This window comes from Hevea brasiliensis, chromosome 1 (genome assembly GCF_030052815.1).
Source record: "Hevea brasiliensis isolate MT/VB/25A 57/8 chromosome 1, ASM3005281v1, whole genome shotgun sequence".
In the NCBI taxonomy this organism is placed as follows: Eukaryota; Viridiplantae; Streptophyta; class Magnoliopsida; order Malpighiales; family Euphorbiaceae; genus Hevea; species Hevea brasiliensis.
This window is the reverse complement of record NC_079493.1, coordinates 119,624,528-119,645,121: the sequence shown is the minus strand read 5'-3', so window position 1 is coordinate 119,645,121 and position 20,594 is coordinate 119,624,528. Positions and strand designations below refer to the sequence as shown.

General features: G+C 31.4%; 2 protein-coding genes across 3 annotated transcripts; one reads left to right on the top strand and one right to left on the bottom strand.

Moving 5' to 3' along the window:
* Positions 1-1,394: 1,394 nt before the first annotated feature.
* Positions 1,395-6,153, bottom strand: LOC110653829 (ABC transporter F family member 4). 2 transcript variants are annotated; one of them, XM_021809619.2, is made up of 2 exons: positions 6,067-6,153; positions 1,395-3,783 (listed from the first exon to the last, which is right to left on the bottom strand). In XM_021809619.2, the coding sequence occupies exon 2, from the start codon at positions 3,768-3,770 to the stop codon at positions 1,602-1,604; it is 2,169 nt and encodes a 722-aa protein (XP_021665311.1). In that variant the 5' UTR covers positions 3,771-3,783; positions 6,067-6,153; the 3' UTR covers positions 1,395-1,601. The 2 variants fall into 2 exon arrangements, with proteins under 2 accessions (XP_021665311.1, XP_021665312.1); XM_021809620.2 differs by having other exon boundaries at positions 1,395-3,786; positions 6,067-6,147.
* Positions 6,154-11,792: 5,639 nt separating this feature from the next.
* Positions 11,793-17,137, top strand: LOC110653792 (auxin-induced protein AUX22). Its single transcript, XM_021809580.2, has 3 exons — positions 11,793-12,308; positions 12,843-12,936; positions 16,825-17,137. Exons 1-3 carry the CDS (start codon positions 11,936-11,938, stop codon positions 16,943-16,945), a joined length of 588 nt encoding a protein of 195 aa, XP_021665272.2. The 5' UTR covers positions 11,793-11,935; the 3' UTR covers positions 16,946-17,137.
* Positions 17,138-20,594: the final 3,457 nt, after the last annotated feature.

Below are 20,594 nucleotides of genomic sequence, written 5' to 3'. Positions count from 1 at the left end.
CACATTAATTTTTATTAAATTATATAATTAATTATTTGTTTGGACGAAAATGATTCTTAATAATGCAAACAATGGCCTGTACATTATATACGAAAATTATTTTTCAAACAATTAACATAATTATTCTCATTGGAGAGAGAAATATTTAATTTAAAGATATTGCAGGGTAATTTGTATAATTTGCACTTCTTTAAAATCCATTTAGTTGTATGAAATAATTATTTTTTTTTTACTTTTTTTATATTTGGGAGAAAAATTCACATGTTTTAATACTAAAAATAGGTATATTCCAACTGTTAATAATTTTAACTATTTATTTGGCATTTAATTTTCATTCTTAGTTAATTTTATCTAATTCTTTTCACATATTGTACCATCTAATCACAAAGTTTTCATAAGTGTTTAGTATATGTTATAAAAATAAAAATCATTATTAATAAGATCATCATAGATAATCATGCCCTGCTTTAGTGGAAGAGGAGAGGTGACTTATATTTTTCTTCTGTTATTCCCGCAATGTCTATTAATATTTAATGTCACTCATTTGTTTAGGTATTTTACTTTAATAATATTTTATTTTATTAAAATTATATTCTTTGTGTTGATAGATGCATCATGAATCATTGCTTTTATCTTTTTTTTTTTTTTTAATACTTGCGTTCTCTTCAAGTAACTGCCTGCACTTGCCTAGATGGGATCAGCCTGATCTCAATCATGATGTGAACCATCCTCGGTACATTCATTGGATTACTGAGGTAGGAACTTTCTGGTTTACAAAAAAGAGGATGAGAAACCGAATTCGAGAACTTATCAAGTTGAGCTATGCACCGATAACCAGGTTAAGCCCCATAATGCTTGAGGTGGGAACTTCTCCCCTGCCACTTTTAGGTGTTTCATTCCTTCTCTTCACAACTTGGGATGACTCAAGTTTGAGTCCATTCCCAAAATAACAAACTAAACACAGGAGTCTGTGTTTGCTTCCAGAATTCTCACATTTGCTTCAAGAATGCTAGCAAGCATGAGCAGTACTGCAGTAGCACTTCATAACAGAACTAAACAGCTTCACTGGTAAACTCATTAAGATACTCGTCATACTACAGAAAAAAACATGGGCATAAGCGTTTTATGCCATGAGGAACTAACCATGAGATGATGTGAAACGCTAAATTCTGATCCCTTCTTCACCTTCTCAACAGGCAAAAAGAACACGGGAAGACTGAAAGTGCAGCATGAAGATTTGATTTCATGTGCATGGAGTCCTTGTGAAGGAAAACATAAAGAAACCTTCATTCCATTAACACGCCACCCCAAATTAGAAAGAACAAAATATTAAATACCATCACAATGAGAATTGTGGCAGCAGCATAGAAGAAAGGGGAGTTCACAAGTTGAAATATGGAAACTCTCCTACATTTGCATAAATAACATGCAAATGGACAAAATTTATAAATCATTATTATATGAATACCGCAATATATCGGATTACACTCAACATCAATAATGAAAAAGGGGAAAACAGTATCTGTCTTGACAAACGTATTTGTGAATACAACATAATAACAGCTTGGCGAACTATTTAATACAATTGGAACTATAATCACTTAATCATCAACCTCTGCTTTAATTTCCCTCTGTAGCTCTTCCTTGTATTCCTCAAATGTGCCAGGGTAAGCATTAACAGTTCCATTTTCGACCACCCAAATTTCACTTCTCTCTTCATTCTCACAAACACGAGATATAAGCCTAGAATCATGACTTACTAAGACAACTCCACCAGTAAATTCATCCAGTGCATCAGCCAATGCATCAATGCTCTGCATGTCTAAATGATTTGTGGGCTCATCCAACAACAATATGTGCGGCCTTAACATAGAAATTGAAGTAAATACAACCCGAGCTTTCTGCCCTCCAGACAGTTTTAAAATTGGAGTGAGGTGATTATGACTAGGGAGCCCAAATTTCCCAAGCTTGGCACGAACAGCCTCCTGCTTGCTAAGTCCCTCTTGTTCAGGATGAAGTCGGAGAAGGTACTGAACCGGTGTTTCGTCCATTGTCAATAGGTCCACAAAGTGCTGCGAGTACCTCCCAATCCGCAACTTCTGACTTCTTCTTACTTCACCCTCAGTTGGAACCAAATCACCAGCAAGAAGATTAAGTAAAGTAGATTTTCCAGCTCCATTGGGCCCAACGATGGCGACACGGGTACCCATATCAATGCCCACATCAACATTTGAGAGCCTGAAATCCTCCCGGTTGGGATAACTGAAGCTGACTTCAATCAGCTGCAAAAGTGGTGGTGTCAGCTCTGTTGGTTCAGGGAAGTGGAACTCCACACTGTAATCTTTCCACTTCTTTGGAGCCTCTGGTGGAGGTTCGTCTTCAACCTTGCCCTTTGCCTTGCTCTTTGATGCTTCCTTGGCAGCAGCAAATTTTGCACGATCTTTAACCTTTTCCTGCTGAACACGGTTTCCTGATCTCTTTGCAGCTTTCACCTGCTTATCATAAATTTCAAATTTCTTGTTCATCTCTTTGCGACGCTGCTCATAACCACTTTCAAAATCATCAAAATTTCCTCGGTAGACATGAAGCTTCATGTCATGAAGATGGATAATTTCATTACATACTGTGTTAAGGAAATCCCTGTCATGAGAAACAACAACAAGTGTTTTCTTCCATCTGCACAGGTACTCCTCTAACCATAGAACAGCTCTGAGGTCAAGGTGATTAGTGGGTTCATCCAACAATAAAAGAGTTGGCTGGACAAAAAGTGCCCTGGCCAATGAAATTCTCATCCTCCATCCACCGCTAAATGATTTAGTAGGACGACCCTGCATTTCCCTGGTGAAACCAAGCCCAGCAAGAATCTTTGATGCCTGAGCCTCAGCAGCATCTGACCCCAAGATCTGCAATTTCTCATACAACTCGGGAAGCTTCTCTCCTGCATCATTTCCATTTATATCATCTCCATCCTCATCACCTGCAGCTAAAGTTAAATTTTGCAAGGATGCAACTTCTTGCCGAATCTTGACAAGCTCTTCATTAGCAGCAACAACTGCTTCTAGAGCAGTTTTATCATCACCAATCACCTCTTGTTCAACCAGAAGCACGTCTATATTTTTAGGTACAGGAATCTTCCTCCAAGCAATAAGCTTTAACAACGTGGACTTGCCCATCCCATTAGGCCCAACTAAACCATATCTCTTTCCATGTGATATCTTCACTGATGCATTTTTTAAGAGTTCTTTCCCCCGTGCTGACACAGAGAAATTATCTATTGTTATATCTTTGACATTCGCATCTGCGTCATCTTCACCTTCAAGAACTGAAGCTCGGCTACCAATAACAACAGTGAATGCGTCATGGTCATCCTTAAGGGCCTCTTTTTTGGCTTGCTCTGCAGCAAGAGCAGCAAGCAAGTCCTTCTTTTCTCGTTTCTTGAGTTCTTTGTCTGTTACAGAGATATCAAGAGGCTTTACATCACCCCTTTGCTGTCTGCTTTTGGCCCCAGCCTGCTGCTGCTTATCCTCAGAGGCATAATCATCCTCTTCATCAGAAGGAGGGAGATCAATTCCATCAGTATAAGATGAAACTTTTGGAGCCTTTGCCTTGGCGGTGCTCAAGGAAGAGGTTGATCCCTTTTTAGGTTTATCAGGTTTCTGGTCCATGTTGGCAAGCAAGGCTGCAACAGATATTTTCTCTTTCTTTCCATCTTTGTTGCTTGCATTGGCTTTAGTGCCTACACTAGCCTCTCCTGCTTTCTTTTTTCCCATTGTAGAAGTTACTCTGCTAAAAATAAAAAAATGAAGGGGAAAAAATTATAACTTTATTTCCTACATAAATTTATTTATCATGATAAAAACCAGAAAAAACACCCTTGCAACCTGTCATCAGTGTACTTGCAACTACAAGCAAACTAATTTGTGTTCTTCAAAGTTAAACATGAAGGTAAAACATAAAAATAAAAAAAAATGATATCATCAAAATACTCTTTTCCTTTTATGAATTAATTTATCAAAGGTACATGTATGAAACACAAGCAGCTTATCAAAGTGGACTAAGTACTCCCAATTCCTTGTTCTAGAGCCAAAACATTTGGCGCAAAATGTAACAATATTTTATATGTAGTCTTGGTATCAGGAAAAACATATAAATTGTGATGCAACCGAACCGGCAAAACTGAATAACCTATTATGACTAACTGAACTGACTAATGAGACAGAAATGAATTGAACCAAAATTCTTAGTTCAGTTCCATTTTTTCAGTGTAGAGATCAAATAATCCATCCCTTTAAAGAAATTATATATATGCATACAAAAACCAAACTGAAAATGTCATTCTTAATTGCCTATGAAAAGGAAAGCTGTCACACTCTTATGAACTTCAGTAACAATTCCCAAATAAATCCCAACCATAGATATACAAAACAAGACACAAAGGGCTTTGGAATAACTGCAATCTCCAAAAACACAAAGGGCTTCAAAACATTAGTTCTAACAAAAAACCAACGGATAATCCCACCAATGCCACCCTTCAATTTTAAAAAGGCAAATTTACTTTATCTTTGAACACGCCACTTTTTCTGAAAAGAATTTATGACCCCAAGCACGAATATGAACTCGGATCAAGCACCACCGGTATTAACATACTACTTCTGCCACAGACAAGACAATTATATAATTCCCCTAATAAATTTCTAACCCATGAGCAATTATTTCACGGTAATTTGTAGGAAGCAAATTATTGGAAATTTCAATAAGAATTACAGAGAATTCTTTTTTTTTTTTGAGTTCTATGATTAAAAAAATGGATGGATCTTCTATTACACAAATGATCTTAAAGAGTTCCTTGGTATTTTCCCCTGAGAAAATAAGGAGCTCATGTGGTGATGTAGCACCAGAACATGAACAAAGGTAAAACAAGGACAAATCCTTAAGAAAGAGAACTAATTCTCAAAATTATATTAATATCATAAAATTCTCATAACAAAAACTGAAAATTATGAAAATAACTAGGCCTATTTATAGTGTTTATATAAAACTAGAAACATTAGGATTAGGAATCCCAATTAATTAGGACTACACAATCACAAATCCCTAAAATTTCTACTTTCTATATTTCTTCCTAGCAGAAGTTTGAGGACTCCTAAAATCTCTAGGAGTCAAACCTGCATCACATGGCAAGCAGCAGAAGCCAACTATTGCAGTCCAAATCCAACCAAAATTCCTAAAGCCACAAAGAATGAGTGAACAAATAGAATCCGTTCAAGAAAAAAAAAAGCCAAAGATATCACAGAATACACTAAATTGAAATTTCCATAGTCATATTATGGAAATCCAAATTCTGATTCAGAAAGATAAACACAAATGTGGAAATCCCTCCTTGACTAAAAGCAATGACCATGTTTAGAATAGCAAAGACACATCTTAGCTGTACAGAAGCAACAATTAGTACCAACATAGCTGCTCTTTAGCAGCATTTTATAAGTCAGCCAAAAATTCCTGGTTCTTTTTTCTAATCCCTAACCGGATAGACTTTCTCAAGAAGTAGATTAGTAATTTAGGCACAAGGATACATGTGAAAGTATGAATAAATATTTGAGAATTAATAATGCACCAAAAAAACAAACAAGTATTATTTCAAAGTTCCACATTTTTATGAACGTTGTGTCTAATTTGCAGGTAATATGATAAAACTGGAATACCAGTTGCTTTTTTGCTTTTATGAAATTAGATAATCGGAGATCGAATTGGAATTATCAAGCTGTCTAAATTCATCCCCGCATCTGACTTAATTCATAATTCATTGAAATTAAAAATCAAAACTTCGGATTCCTATAATAATAACAGTATCTGGAGAAACTAAAGCCGGAAAAAATAGAAAACTTTGAAATTGGCAGTGCCAACATCAACTACCTATGATATCTAACTTCAGATTGATCTGAGAACAAATCCTACAATAAAATTCACAGAAAAAAATACTAAGAACAGAAGACAATATATCACCAATCGATTGAAAACTAGCAGAAAAGTAATATTTGCAATTAAAGATGCGAAGGGACTTCTTGCCTGAATCCGAGGAACGGCAAAGAGGTACGAACTTAGTTTTGAAACTGAAAACAACTCCGAGCTAATCAATTTTTTTGGCTTGAAAAACAGAGAGTGAAAAGTAAAAACCTATATAGGATCTTGGCAATGGTCGGTTGGGCTCCGCCGCCATAGTTGTTGGGCTTCGATTTGGACCAAAGGTTTGTAGCCCAAGCCCAATTTTAACATAGCCTGGGCCATGGTTCTAATTGATTCCACGCGTTACGTGGGAGGCGTTTGATTAAAAATGGAATCCAGTGGACCATTTGGATACTCAACCAAATTCATGTATACAAGGTTGAGGAACTCTTACTGTTGTCGGGTTGGGATTACTGTATTTTATTTGTTAATTTATTTTAATAAATATACTTTACTTTTAAAATTTATAGATCAAATTTTAATTTTTAAAATTTTAAGGGAGCAAACAGTATTTTTTTTTGAAAAAATATATTAAAATTAAGAACCCCTCCAAAGTCTATGTAATTCCGCCCTTAGAGACCCATTCTACCAAAACAGAATGCAGATTATATTAATTAATTAGTAAGATCAAGAATGTGCTTAAAGCATTATGTTCTGTTTTTTGTAATTAAAAATGTCAAACACAAATATACACAAGACATTGTGTCATTGTCAGTTATATATAACAATACGACAACGTCTTTTAAAATTGTTTCGGTTGATTATAAGTATATGCTCCTATTCCTGTAGTTCCATGATTAATTAGACTTCATTAATTAATTAAGCAAGATTAATTTGTATAATAAGAAGATGCGCATGCACATTCAGCATCATGTGGGTGATTCGAAAATTGATAGTGTCATATATCATATATTACTAAGTGCATGAATTAGATATAAACAAATTTGTATGGTGAGATATATGATCACACACTATATGATCACAAGATTGAAGCAGAAAGAAGATCCATTTGGTCATTCACATTTTCAAGTTGCAGATTTTTATCCATGTTGGTAAAGATTCTTGCATTTTGATTGGACAATATCGATCTTTATAATAACAGCTGATGCTATATGATGTAGATACAGATTCTTGAATTTGTTTAAATTCATGTCTTCTTGTCTGTTTAATTTGTACAGTGCGATATATGATCACTCACTATATGATATATTCATGATAGTGAACCATGCATGCATGTATAGTGAGATCTATTAACTCATAAAAATATGCAAGTCTTTGAGTTAGGATTCAGAAAAACATGTCGAAAGATGTTAATTTTTAGCATTAATTAAATCTGATGGAAAGACACTATCATTGTCTATTAGTTCAGAAGTCAGAAACTATCTTCAAAATGTGTCGATAAAACTTTCAAGTTTTACGTGAAACATGACATGATGTAGAGAGATATCTAGCTAGAAGATGTTAGCTAGCAAGTCCTTCCATCCAGGTTCAGGACCAGGACCACGTTAAGCACTTAAGCTACCCATTGGCGTTATTGTTTTTCTTTGGTGGGGGACCCTAACTTCAAAATTAAATGAGCCCCGGCCCCCATAGCACGAACAAAATTTGTATGATGATTCATGCCTATAAGACAAAATCCAGGACTAATGAATCATCAGATCTTAAACGTACATGAATCATATATCATATCAACTTCTATATATGCTTCTTACATGATTATAACTTGATCATGCATGTATATACATCAGACATACACACATATATATACCTACGTTGAAACATACTCTGCCTGCTATAATTTATTAGTTATATATAATCTTGGGCACATTATCAAATTATATTGTGAATTGCCAATTGCATCATTGACGTTCAATCATCCTTGCTTCCTCATGATCCAGAGCATATCTCAACATAATTATATATCGTTCATTTGTTGTTTATCTGAATAAATATACATTGATGGGCCATCAATATATAAAAACTTAATATTACTCGAGGGCATGCAATTATCAAGGATAGTTGCAATAATACTTCAACTCAACTCAACTCAACTTAACTAAGCATTTATCCCAAAAATTTAGGGTCGGCTATATGGATTCGCTTTCTCCACTCTAAACGATTTTGGATTAAATCCTCAGAAATGTGTAATACTTCTAGGTCATGTTGTACTACTCTCCTCCAAGTCAATTTAGGACTACCTCTTTTTTTCTTTCTATCCTCTAACCTAATGTGCTCTACTTGTCCAACTGGAACTTCCGTATGTTTACACTTCACATGACCAAACCACCTCAATCTCCATTCTCTCTACTTATTTTCAATTGGCACCACTCCTACCTTTTCTCTAATACTCTTATTACGGACTTTATCTAGTCTAGTATGGCCACTCATCCACCTTAACATTCTCATCTCTGCAACTCTTATCTTAGACGCATATGACTCTTTCAGTGCCCAACACTCACTACCATATAACATAGTCGGTCGTATGGCTGTACGGTAAAATTTTCCTTTTAACTTATTAGGAATCTTACGATCACATAAAACTCCCATGGCACGTCTCGACTTCAACCATTCGGCTTTAATCCTATGAATAACATCCTCCTCGCATCCCCCTTCTACTTGAAGGACTGAGCCTAAATATTTAAAGTGATTACTTTGGGACAGTACCACTCCATTTAAACTAACTCCTTCCCTATCACCAGTTTGGCTTTCACTGAACTTACAATGCATGTATTCTGTCTTCGTTCTACTTAACTTAAAACCCTTTGACTCTAGAGTACTTCTCCAAAGTTCTAGCTTTCTATTGACTCCTTCTCGTGTCTCATCTATCAGAACAATATCATTCACAAACATCATGCACCAAGGAATACTCTTTTGTATATGTTTAGTCAATTTATCTAAAACTAATGTAAAAAGGTAAGGGCTTATGGCTGATCCTTGGTGTAATCCAATTAAGATAGGAAAATCTCTTGTGTCCCCTTCCACTGTGCACAAAATAGTAGTTGCTCCTTCATACATATCTTTCAACACTTGTATGTACCTAGTAGATACCCTTTTTTGTTCTAACACATTCCATAAGACATCTCTTGGAACACTATCATAAACTTTCTCTAAAACCATGTGTATATCTTTTTTCACATCTCTATATTTCTCCATCAAGCTTCTAATGAGAAAGATCGCTTCCATAGTCGAATGACCGGGCATGAAACCAAATTGATTGAGAGAGATAGAAGTATCATGACATAGTCGATGCTCCACAACTCTCTCCCACAACTTTATAATATGGCTCATGAGTTTAATTCCCCTATAGTTTGAGCAACTCTGTATGTCTCCCTTATTTTTAAAAATAGGTACTAAAATACTCTTCCTCCATTCATCAGACATTTTCTTTGAGTTTAGAATCTTATTAAATAATTTAGTTAACCATGCCACTCCCATATCTCCCAAATACTTTCACACTTCAATTGGTATTTCATCACTTCCACAGGCTTTACCCACTTTCATTCTCTTAAGTGCTTCTTTTACTTTTAAAAATCTAATCCTTCTAGTATAATTCACATTCTTTTCTATTTTTCTATAATCTATATTCACGCTATTACTATTTTTGACTATTATTAAAGAGATCATTAAAATAATTTCTCTATCTTTCTTTAATATCCTCATCTTTCACCAACACTTTTCCTTCTTTATCCTTAATGCACCTAACTTGATTGAGATCTTGACATTTCCTTTCTCTCATCCTTGCTAATCTATAAATATCTTTCTCCCCTTATTTAGTTTCAAGTTTCTCATATAACTTTTCAAAGGCCTGTGCTCTTGCTTGACTAACTGCCTTTTTTGCCTCTTTCTTTGCTATATTGTACTGTTCATATGTCTCATTATTATCACATTTAGGTAATTTCTTATACCATTCTCTTTTTCTCTTCACTGCCTTTTGTACTTCCTTATTCCACCACTATCTCTCTTTTGAGGGTGGTCCATGTCCTTTAGACTCTCCAAGTACTTTTCTAGTTACTTCTCTAATCTTTGATGCCATCTGTATCCACATATCATTGGCCTCCATATCCAGCTTCCATACTTCATATTCGAGAAGCTCATTTTTGAACTTCACTTGTTTTACTCCTTTGAACTCCCACTACTTTGTTCGAGCTATACTATCTCTTCTGACCATACTTGAATTGTTCCTAAACTTGACACTCAAGACCATCAACTGATGTTGACTTGTTAAAGCCTCTCCTGGAATGACCTTGCAATCCTTGCATAGAGCTCTATTTGTCTTCCTAGTTAAGAGAAAGTCGATTTGGCTTCTATGTTACCCACTTTTGAAAGTTACTAAATGTGACTCTCTTTTTATAAAGTAGGTATTTGCTAGTATTAGGTCGTATTCCATAGCAAAATCCAAGATGCTTTTTCCCTCCTCATTTCGACTGCCAAAACCAAAACCTCCATAAACATTCTCATACCCTTATCTATCACTTCCTATATATCTATTCAAATCTCCACTAATAAAACATTCTCTTTATTCGGTATGCTTTGCATTAAATCATCCATATCTTCCCAAAACCTTTGTTTACTCTCACTGTCTAGTCCTATTTGTGGGGCATAAGCACTAACTATATTTATTGTTTCTCCTTCTAGTACTAGCTTTACTAGTATAATTCTATCTCCTACTCTTTTCACAGCTATTACTGCGTCTTTCAATGTCCTGTCTATGATTATGCCCACTCCGTTCTTGTTTCTCTCCTTTTCGGTAAATCACAGTTTGTACCCTGAATTACCCACTTCTATACTTTTCTCTCCTGCCCATTTAGTCTCCTGAATGCAAGCAATATTCACCCTTCTCCTTTCCAAGGTATCCACAAGCTCCATTAATTTTCCTGTAAGTAATCCAACATTCTAAGTACCAACTCTGATCCTCCTCCTATCCTGCTCTTTCCTAATTGGTCTCCTTCTATGATATTTTCTATTGTTTTCTATGTCTATCTTGTTTTCTGTTCCACTATCTGTTCTACTATCTATCCTATGACCAACTTCTTTACCCACACCCGTCTATTATGTGGGAACCTTTGCTCACTTAACACCAAACCCGGGCGCCGGCATGGCGCGTCGCTTCGGTGAACGCCCTACACCCTTGCATATTTCTCACTACACCCGGACTCCAATGTAGCGCGTCGTTAATAAAGGACGCCCCAACGTTTATATCATTTGAATCCATATCATAAAGGTGTGACGAAATTTTTACGCTAGTTGTTACCTACTGCAACCCTCCTCCCTTATCCGGGCTTGGGACCGGCTAAGCCCAAACTACTTAGGCGGAGTTAGTTGCAATAATACTTCACTTTATATTAATTATTTTCCAGCTCATTAATAAAAAGTAATTCAAATTCTAAGACTAAATTATAAAATATTTGGTTTTAATGTGAATTAGAAGATTATTGTAAGTATGTAGTGCATGGATAGACAAACATAATGCAGCAAAACACGAGTCCTTCTTATCATGGTGCAGAGAGACTTCGTATAGTACTCTTCTTCTATAATTTATTGCATAGACCCTCTCTTGAATAACGCAGATCACATGGCCTGTTTCCCATTCACCAAATCAGACGGCCATGATGAAATCCTACCAAATAACCAAATGCCCAACAGCCCTACGATCTGTTCCATATCCACCTTATAGTGCTGGCCTTTAATAGTGTTGTTAGGAAGCATAAAGTCCCCTCTTTTGTCTCTCATGTGACCGACCACGAAGCCTTATTTGACGTGTCGTTGCCCCCACTATGTCTTCTCTCTTCTGATCATCACTTCTCACCTTTTATCTATAATACCTTGCCCTTAATATGTCACTAACATTATTTAGATATCTACCAAACACTACATAACAACCACACAACCATAGAAAATTAGCAATCACATATTCAAAACAAGAGCTCGAAAAATGGCAGGTCTTGTACTTGAAATCGTCACTGAGCTTAGGTTGGGGCTACCAGGCGGCGAAGGTATTAACAATAATAAAAATGAGAAGAAAAGGGTTTTCTCTGAGGTCTCAAGCGGCGGCGGGGAAGCGAATAGCACCACCAATGATGACCGGAAAATCCAAACAAAGACTCTAGTTGTGGGGTGGCCACCGGTTTGTTCTTATCGGAAAAAGAATAGTTTTAATGAGAAAGAAGGGCTTGAAACTTCAAAGCCGTACGTGAAAGTTAGCATGGATGGAGCTCCTTTTCTTCGGAAGATTGATTTGGGTATGCACAAGGAGTATTCAGATCTTTTTGTTGCATTGGAGAAGCTATTTGGTTGTTTTGGAATCGGTAATTCTCAAGAATATTAGCTCTTATTAATTAATTTCAGCACTTTCTATCCATATATATATTAATCAATATTTCTACGTGTATTAAATTAAATTTTAGACCTATTTAATCAAGCCATGCAAAATTAAAATGGGAAAATAGCAGCATTTTTTACCATTTGTTTTTCCCAATTTAATTTCCATATTTTAAGTTTAATAGAAAAATAAAATTATACAATTCAACTTTGAGTTAGAAATCTTATGGGAAATATTTAAATATTTTCTCAAAATTTTAAAAAAAAATCTTTAAACACTATAAATATTTGAATTTTTTTTTACATTGCATACAGATGCATGTAGATATGTATAGGGAGGGTTCTACCATCACATAGCACATAATTAATTTATTTTTTTAATATAATTATTGCATTTGATATAGATAGCTTTTTTTGAGGATAATCTGATAAATAGAATTAATTATAGAAAATAAAAAATATAGATTTTATAAAAAAAAAAAAGATAATAATGAGAAAATGGAAAATATGTGGGTGGACAGGGAAAGCGCTGAAGGATGCAGACTGCAGCGACTACGTTCCCATATACAAGGACAAGAACGGAGACTGGATGCTTGTGGGAGACGTCCCCTGGGAGTAAGTCTCTTCAATCATCCACTTTTCCATATGAACACATTAATTAATTTTGTGCACAAATCTGTAGCAGTATTTAGGTAATTCAATTTCATCTGTTATAAATCACACAATCAATGCACAGAGTCATAATCGTAATTGAAAAATAAAAAAAAAATCAATTGCTAATTATCGATTATAATTTTAAATTAGGAAAAAATATTACTTAATTTTTATATTTTAATAAAATTAATTATTTAATCTATTTATTTTAAAAAATACGCTATTTAATTTCTTTATTTTTAGTACATAAATTGTTTAGTCCTTTTAATCAATTTTTCTGTTAGTTAAGCTAGTAAAAGGAGAGAGAATAATTATAGGCAAAGACTGAATATTTAATTGATGAAAAATTATGATGATTAGATAGTTATATGATACATACATTTTACATAGTCATTTAGGTTTAATTTCATAGCCATTTTATTTGATTATTAGTCACTTTTAGCTAATTTCATTAGTTATTTAGATAGTTTTTCATAATTACCAATTTTTAGATTAATTTATAATTTTACTTTATTTTGTAGGTAAAATGGTGTTTTTGAGGGACTATAAATAAATTTTGCCATTGGGGAGTGATTTCTACAGCCAAAGATGTCAAAAACAAGTTTCAAAGTTGAAGTATGCATTGGCCAAATTGTGCATAACTTGCCGCATAAGTTATACAGTTCTGCACAAGGAGAAAAAACAATGTCCAAAACCTGTCGAAATCTGCATAAGTTGCCGCATAACTTACGCAAATTCGTGCCTTGCTTATGCGACCTCACGGAAAACTGCATAACTTATGCAGTCTTGCACCATGCTCATGCAGCTTCGCACAGAGAGCCAGAAACCAGTCGAAAATTGCATAAGGGACTACATAACTTATGTAGTCCCATAAAGACTTCATAATGAGCTGGCAGAAGGTTCCCTCAGAAAAACACACCTCAAATACACCATTTTGGGACTCCTTGTCAGAGAAAAAGATATAAATAGGCGCTTATCCCATTTTAGAGAAGGGGAGGAAAGAGGAAAAGAAAAGGAGCAGCAGCTGAAGAGTCAAAAAAGGGAGCTCAAACGTCACCCCCTCCATTTCCAGACAGATTTGGAGTTTTCTTTCATTTCTTTTATATTTCTTACCTTTCTTGTATTGGGTTTCTTAGTTCTTAGCTTAGATTAAGGTTTTATTTCCATATTAACTCAGAATATCTTGTAAATATTATGGATAGTGAGTAGTTTTTATTAGATTCTGGAGTTGGGATGTAATATTTGAGATATTTTGTGAATTTTGATTGGGTAATCCGTATTTTGTGGTCTTAATGAGTTTTATTCATTTCTTGTGTGCTCAATGACATGCTTAGTGTAGGATCTCATTAAGTGTTGTTCTTAATCCATGGTTGAGGCACCGAAAGGAGAAAGTCTTGTGATAGATAATCAATAAATTGGACTTAATTAACTTAGATCTAGAAATAGACTAAGGATTAAGAGGATTTACAGATTAATTAAGGAACTTAATGTGTCTTGATTAACTTTAACTCCACGAAAGTAGGATTAGATTGATTAAGGCACTCTTTGTCCCACTCGAAAGAGTATTCAAAGGATTTAAGAATTAATCTCCTTAAAACCCGTAAATTCCACAAGATTGGATAACCAATTTAAAAATCCCAAAATAGCTTGAATATGAATTCCCGAACTACGTAATCGCCTCTTTTATTATTGTTAATTTCTAATTGAATTTAATTACTTTCCATTTTAAATTTTGCCATATTTCAATTTGCTTATTTTAATTTGATGCAAATTTAGTTAAATCATTACATTATTGAATAGATTATTGATTTTGCACATATAGATTTCATACTTCGATATCCATCAATTTATTGCTTTAATTTCAAAAATAGTTCAAATTAGTCAAATTTTTATATCAAAAATTCAATCATTAACACAACTCCTCGTGGGAACGATATCTTTTCTATATTACTTGTACGACCCGTGCACTTGCGATTGGACCACATCATTATATTATTCAAATTATAAGAATTGAATAGTTGTTTTAAATTTACAAAAAGGACTAAATCCTTCTCAGACTAAAAATATAAACAGATCAAACATTTTTTAAAATGAAGAGATTAAATGGTTAGATTTATTAAAATATAGGGATTACATAATAATTACATAATAATTTCCCATTAAATTAACATTTTTTCCTATGTTTTTCAATGACACATTGCTTATTCTAATTATATTACAAATTTGAGACAATTTCTCATGGTCAATTATCTAGTACAAGGACACGTATGTAAATGGAAAATGGCAAAATGCTACTCATCATGCCATCAAACTTGACTATGATGAACTTTATATAATAATAATGCTGTCTTCAATTAGCCTCACTAAAGCTTCACATCAGCTTCAATTTTGGTTTTCAAGCATCTTATAATTAATATTTATAAATTAAAATTTATATTTTCAACTATATATATGTTGGTGAGGTCGATCCAATCAAATTTTGAGAGTATTTAATTTGGCTACTTACTTTTAACTTTTAACTTAAGATATATTTTTTGAACTTAAAAGTCAAAATAAGTAATTAAGTGTTTAATTAAAAGGTGTTTAAAAGTACTTTAATTAGTTAAAATTATTAAAAATGATATGTAATTAAGTGTTATAGTTATTAAAATGAGAATAATATTGATATTTTCAAAAGTTAATGGGATAATATAATCTTTTACTTAGTTAAAGAGTAATTTTAAAATAATTATATAAATCATAAGTAAAGTATTCTTACTTATAACTCCTGACTTATTTTAATTATATTTTTTAACTTATAGGCCAAACTAAATACTAATTTACTTATGATTTTCTATTTATAAATAAGTTTAATTAACTTATAAGTTAAACTAAACGTGCTTTTAAAATATTCATCTCTTAACCCATGCTAAACTCGAAATACTACTCTTAGTCTTTGTTTATTTTACAAAAAATATTTTTTTAAAAAAAATATATTTTTTATTCATTTAGTATTTAAAGCACTTAGAAAATAAGTTAATAAAAAATATTTTACTTATCATATAGAAAAATAAATATTTTTTTAAGAGAATTACTTTTTCTTCTTAAAATATGAAAACACTTATATGTGTGACTTAAACATATACTATTAGTTAACATTGAAATCAAATAATAAAAAGTATTTTCTTAAAAATTTTTTTATAAAAAATATTTTTATTCTATAAATTATTTTTCATGAAACAAACAAAATTAAAATTATACAAGTTTTTACCAAACTGATCAGATCGAATTAGCTAAAAAAAAATACTAACATTTAATCGTGATTAAAAAAAGTTACAACATTCTAATACCGTAAATATTTTTATTTTTACTTTTATATATAATAAAATCAGATTGAAACTCGAACTTCAAACATCTTATTTTTAGTTATTAACTACGATAGTGATACTTGAAGAGCATATCTGTCATTTAAGGAGAAAGATAGTGGCAAATGGGAAATTAAATTCTAGCACTCCAAGGGATTTCTCATGTTAATTAGATCACAAATATACTGCCGACATTCACAAATCCCTCATGATAGTGTTTGAGCAATTGGCTATCATGGCCTCAAAGTCCATAACTAGTCAAGACATGGCTTTTCCAAACATAACCCAATTAATTTTGAAATGAGAATTACATATAAGTAGAATAATGAAAATAGTAGTTAAATATTTTTATTGTTAAATATTTTTATTGTTAAATTATTATTCCTATTATGTATAAGAATGCTTGTCTATTTATAGAAATTAATTAATAATTATAATAAAGAAAAAGAAAAACAGAGAAAGAAGAAAGTTAATTAGATATTTATTTATTTCTTTTTGTGGACAGGATGTTTATTGAATCATGCAAGAGACTAAGAATCATGAAGAGGTCGGAGGCCATAGGCTTTGGACTGCAGCAGAAAGGTGGTCTTAAGGGAATAATGATATCGAAAGATGATCATAATTAATAGAGCAGATCAATTAGACTGATCAATTTCCTCGTTTGTAGACACTTAATTAATTTCTGTTTAATTATAACTGTAGTGTTGCATATTTATTTCATTTAAGCTGATGATTCTTCATCAAGCTAGCCATGACATTCAAGACTTCTTTTGGTGTTTCAGTTGGGATAAATTAGACTATTTTTCTGTTCATTTTTATTTTCTTGAATTGTTAATTATGTAATGTTTTTTAAGAAACTAATATAGGAATAATTCTACAAATAGGTTGCTTAAATTGAATGCTATTGGGAATCAAATACATATGGAACTTGGGATTTAATTTTATTTTTAATCATTACTAGGCCTATTTAGTGATAGTTTTTAAGATAGTATTTACCGTTTTAATTATAGTAAAAATATTACCTTTTTTCTTTATAATATTTGGTGGCATAATGTTTATAGATTGAAGGAGGAGTGGTTCCTGAAATGTTATCTCTCTCCACTTTTAGAAATTGAAGAAATGTTTTTGTTAGAATAAAAAAATGATATTACTATTTTTATATTTAACAACTAATCTGACAGCTATTTTTATCGAACACTTTTATTTTAAATTACTTTATAAATAATTAATCACTAATAGATAATGACTTGATTCGACAATATTAACCATTAGTGATTTTCTGTTTATATAGCTGTTAAAGCAAAAGTATTAAGTAAAAATAACTGTTGGATTAATTGATAAATTAAAAATAGTAATATAATCTTGTTAACTCTAGTCTAAACACATCATCAACCTCTAAAAGTTAAGAGTGATAACATTTTATAAATCACTTTTGTAACCTCTAAACATTATTAGAAATACTGTGCTATCAAATATTATAAATAAAAAAAGATAGTGTTTTGATTCTGATATTCACTAAACGCTATTTTAAAAGTTATTATTGAATATGATTGATATCTAATGGCTAACCGCCACTAGAATAAGTAATATAACAAATAAATTCTCAATTAAACTATATTAATTTGATATATATATATATGATTTTAAACTCATAAACTTATTAAGTTTGTCTCAAGAAAATGTAGATGATTTGAAATATATAGTTAATTAGATTATAAAATTAATTCATTAATTGTATTATCAAATAATAATCAAACTTAAATACAAAAGCATGTTAGCCATGTTAATCATCATAAAGTATATAAAATAAATAAATAAAAGGCATGTTAGTATCATTCAATTGCATATGCTCTTGTTAATTTGTCTCTATATCCATGCCTAGCTAACATAATTAATTAATAAAATAAACATATAGGTTTTACCTTGTCATGAGCATAGATATCTTGACAATCTTCTCCTGTGAGCACTAATTAACTATAATTAATTAATAATTATACATACCAAACACTATTAGAGTACATTTTAATTCACCTTTATACACCATAATCAGGTATTCTATCCATAATTTTAATTATTATAAGAATCAAAGAACTCGTCAACTTAATCTAGAACATTATAGTTCGAGGGTACCATACTTTAACTGAAATATTATATTAAGCAAAGGAAGTGGAGCTAGCATTTCTAGAACACCAAGGCCCCATGTTCTCATATTCTCATATATGAATTGTTTGTTTTTTATTAGTGCATTGACATTGAATTATACATTGCTTAATTCTTGATACAGAATCCAATCTGCATTCTCACATACCTAGATTTCCTTCACTAATTAACCTAATACATAGCATATACTAGTTTTATCGTTGGATTACCAGACATAATGAGGTCAAATAGTATCGATTGTGGGGATGTTAATTAAATATTGATTTAGATTAATGTTATAATTAATAACACAGCTTGTTAAAAAATGATTTCGATCAAGATTTATTAGGGAAGTTAAATGAACCAGAATAGTTAATTACTTAAGCTTATATTTTACTTATTTAATCAACTTTATGTGTGTTCCTTAATCCTGAATCAACTGCAAAGCCCATGGATTTTGCTAGGGTTTGACTGTCCAGTTGCGACGAATTCTGCTTTTCTACAGTTGATGAAACTAGGGTTTTGCAATTCGTTGCATGAAGTCATTAGGTGAATTGAAGGTTTTTTTTTTTTTTTTTTAATTGATACTGTCATAACTATTTGATTAAGGGAGTGTTTAGTTCAACTTATAAAAATTAGCTTATAAATATTTTATTTAAGTTTATAAACATTTAAAAATTTAATTAATTACGTGTTTAGTTAAAATATTTATAAATAACTCATAAATAGTTTTTTTTTAAAAATCATTTATAAATACATTTATTATTAAAATAATTAAAAAATATTAAATAAAATTTATAATAAAATTTTAAAAATTAAATAGTGATAATATAGTAAAATATTTGGACAAACTAATTTTTCAATTAAGTATCAAAATAAAAAATTAGATCTCTCAATTTATTTCTTTTTTTCTAGTTTATAAGTTTAATTTATAAATTAAAAAATTATTATAAATAAACAAATCAATATATTTTTAGAACTTATAAACTGTTTTAATCGGTTTATAAATTAAGATAAATATTTTTTAAATATCTTAAAAAGTTAGGAAACTAATGTGAATTTGTATAGTATTTTGGAAAGTTAATTGGATTGATTAGTTGAATTGTTTTTTTTTAAACTAATTAATTACTTAACCTAATATTTTATTTAAAAAAAATTAATATTTTATTTAAATTAAAATAAAATGAAAAAAAAACTAACCCAATGTATAATTTTATATTTTTATTTATTTTTTGTATTAAATAAATCTAATTGAACTAATGGGATTGATAAATGAATTAACTAACCCATTAATCAATACCCAACACATTGCCATTTTAAAAATGTTATATAGGAATCTTTAAAAGCATTGATTGGTAATTTATTTCTTTTTTTAAAAGTATGGAAAGCGGGGGGCGCGAAACATTGGGTAATGTTCAGTTGTGTAATTAATTACTTTTCCACTTTTCATTAAACCATGGTTTGCATTTTCAATAATTAAAGCAAACACTATACTTTCTTTTTAATTAAACTTTATCTATTTTTTAATTAAATCTTTATCATATTTTAATAATTTTGATCTCTATATATTCAATGAATGAATGAATGAATGAATTCCTACTCCACATACAAAAGTTTGATTAGTTTTATAGATAATTAGCACTTTAATTAATTAATTAATTAATCGAATTTGCCACTTTCATTAGTAAAACAAAGATGGATGCATGGAAAAAAAAAAAAAAAAGCAACTCTAAAACCCCTGATTCCCGCTAAAGCACTTACTAAATTTAGTTTCTTGTTTGGCTACCATATATAGAAACACAAACTTAATCAATTTGTAATTTATGGCTAATAACCATAGCTTCTTGAAATAAACAAGGAATGGCAAGAGATTGGCTCTTATCTTGAGTAATAATAGTAGTATTCCCTCCATCCACTTTGCATGTGGTTTTAATACGGTAATTAAGAAAATAATTAAATTATTTAAATTTTAATAAAATATTTTTTAATTTAATTTAATTATTTTTTATCTCATTTAATTAAGAGAAAGAGGAAATGTATTAAAATAAATTTTTAAAAATTACATAAATATATAATTATTATGTTTAATAGAGATAAATATAATATTAAAAAAAAACAATACTCATTAATTTTCTC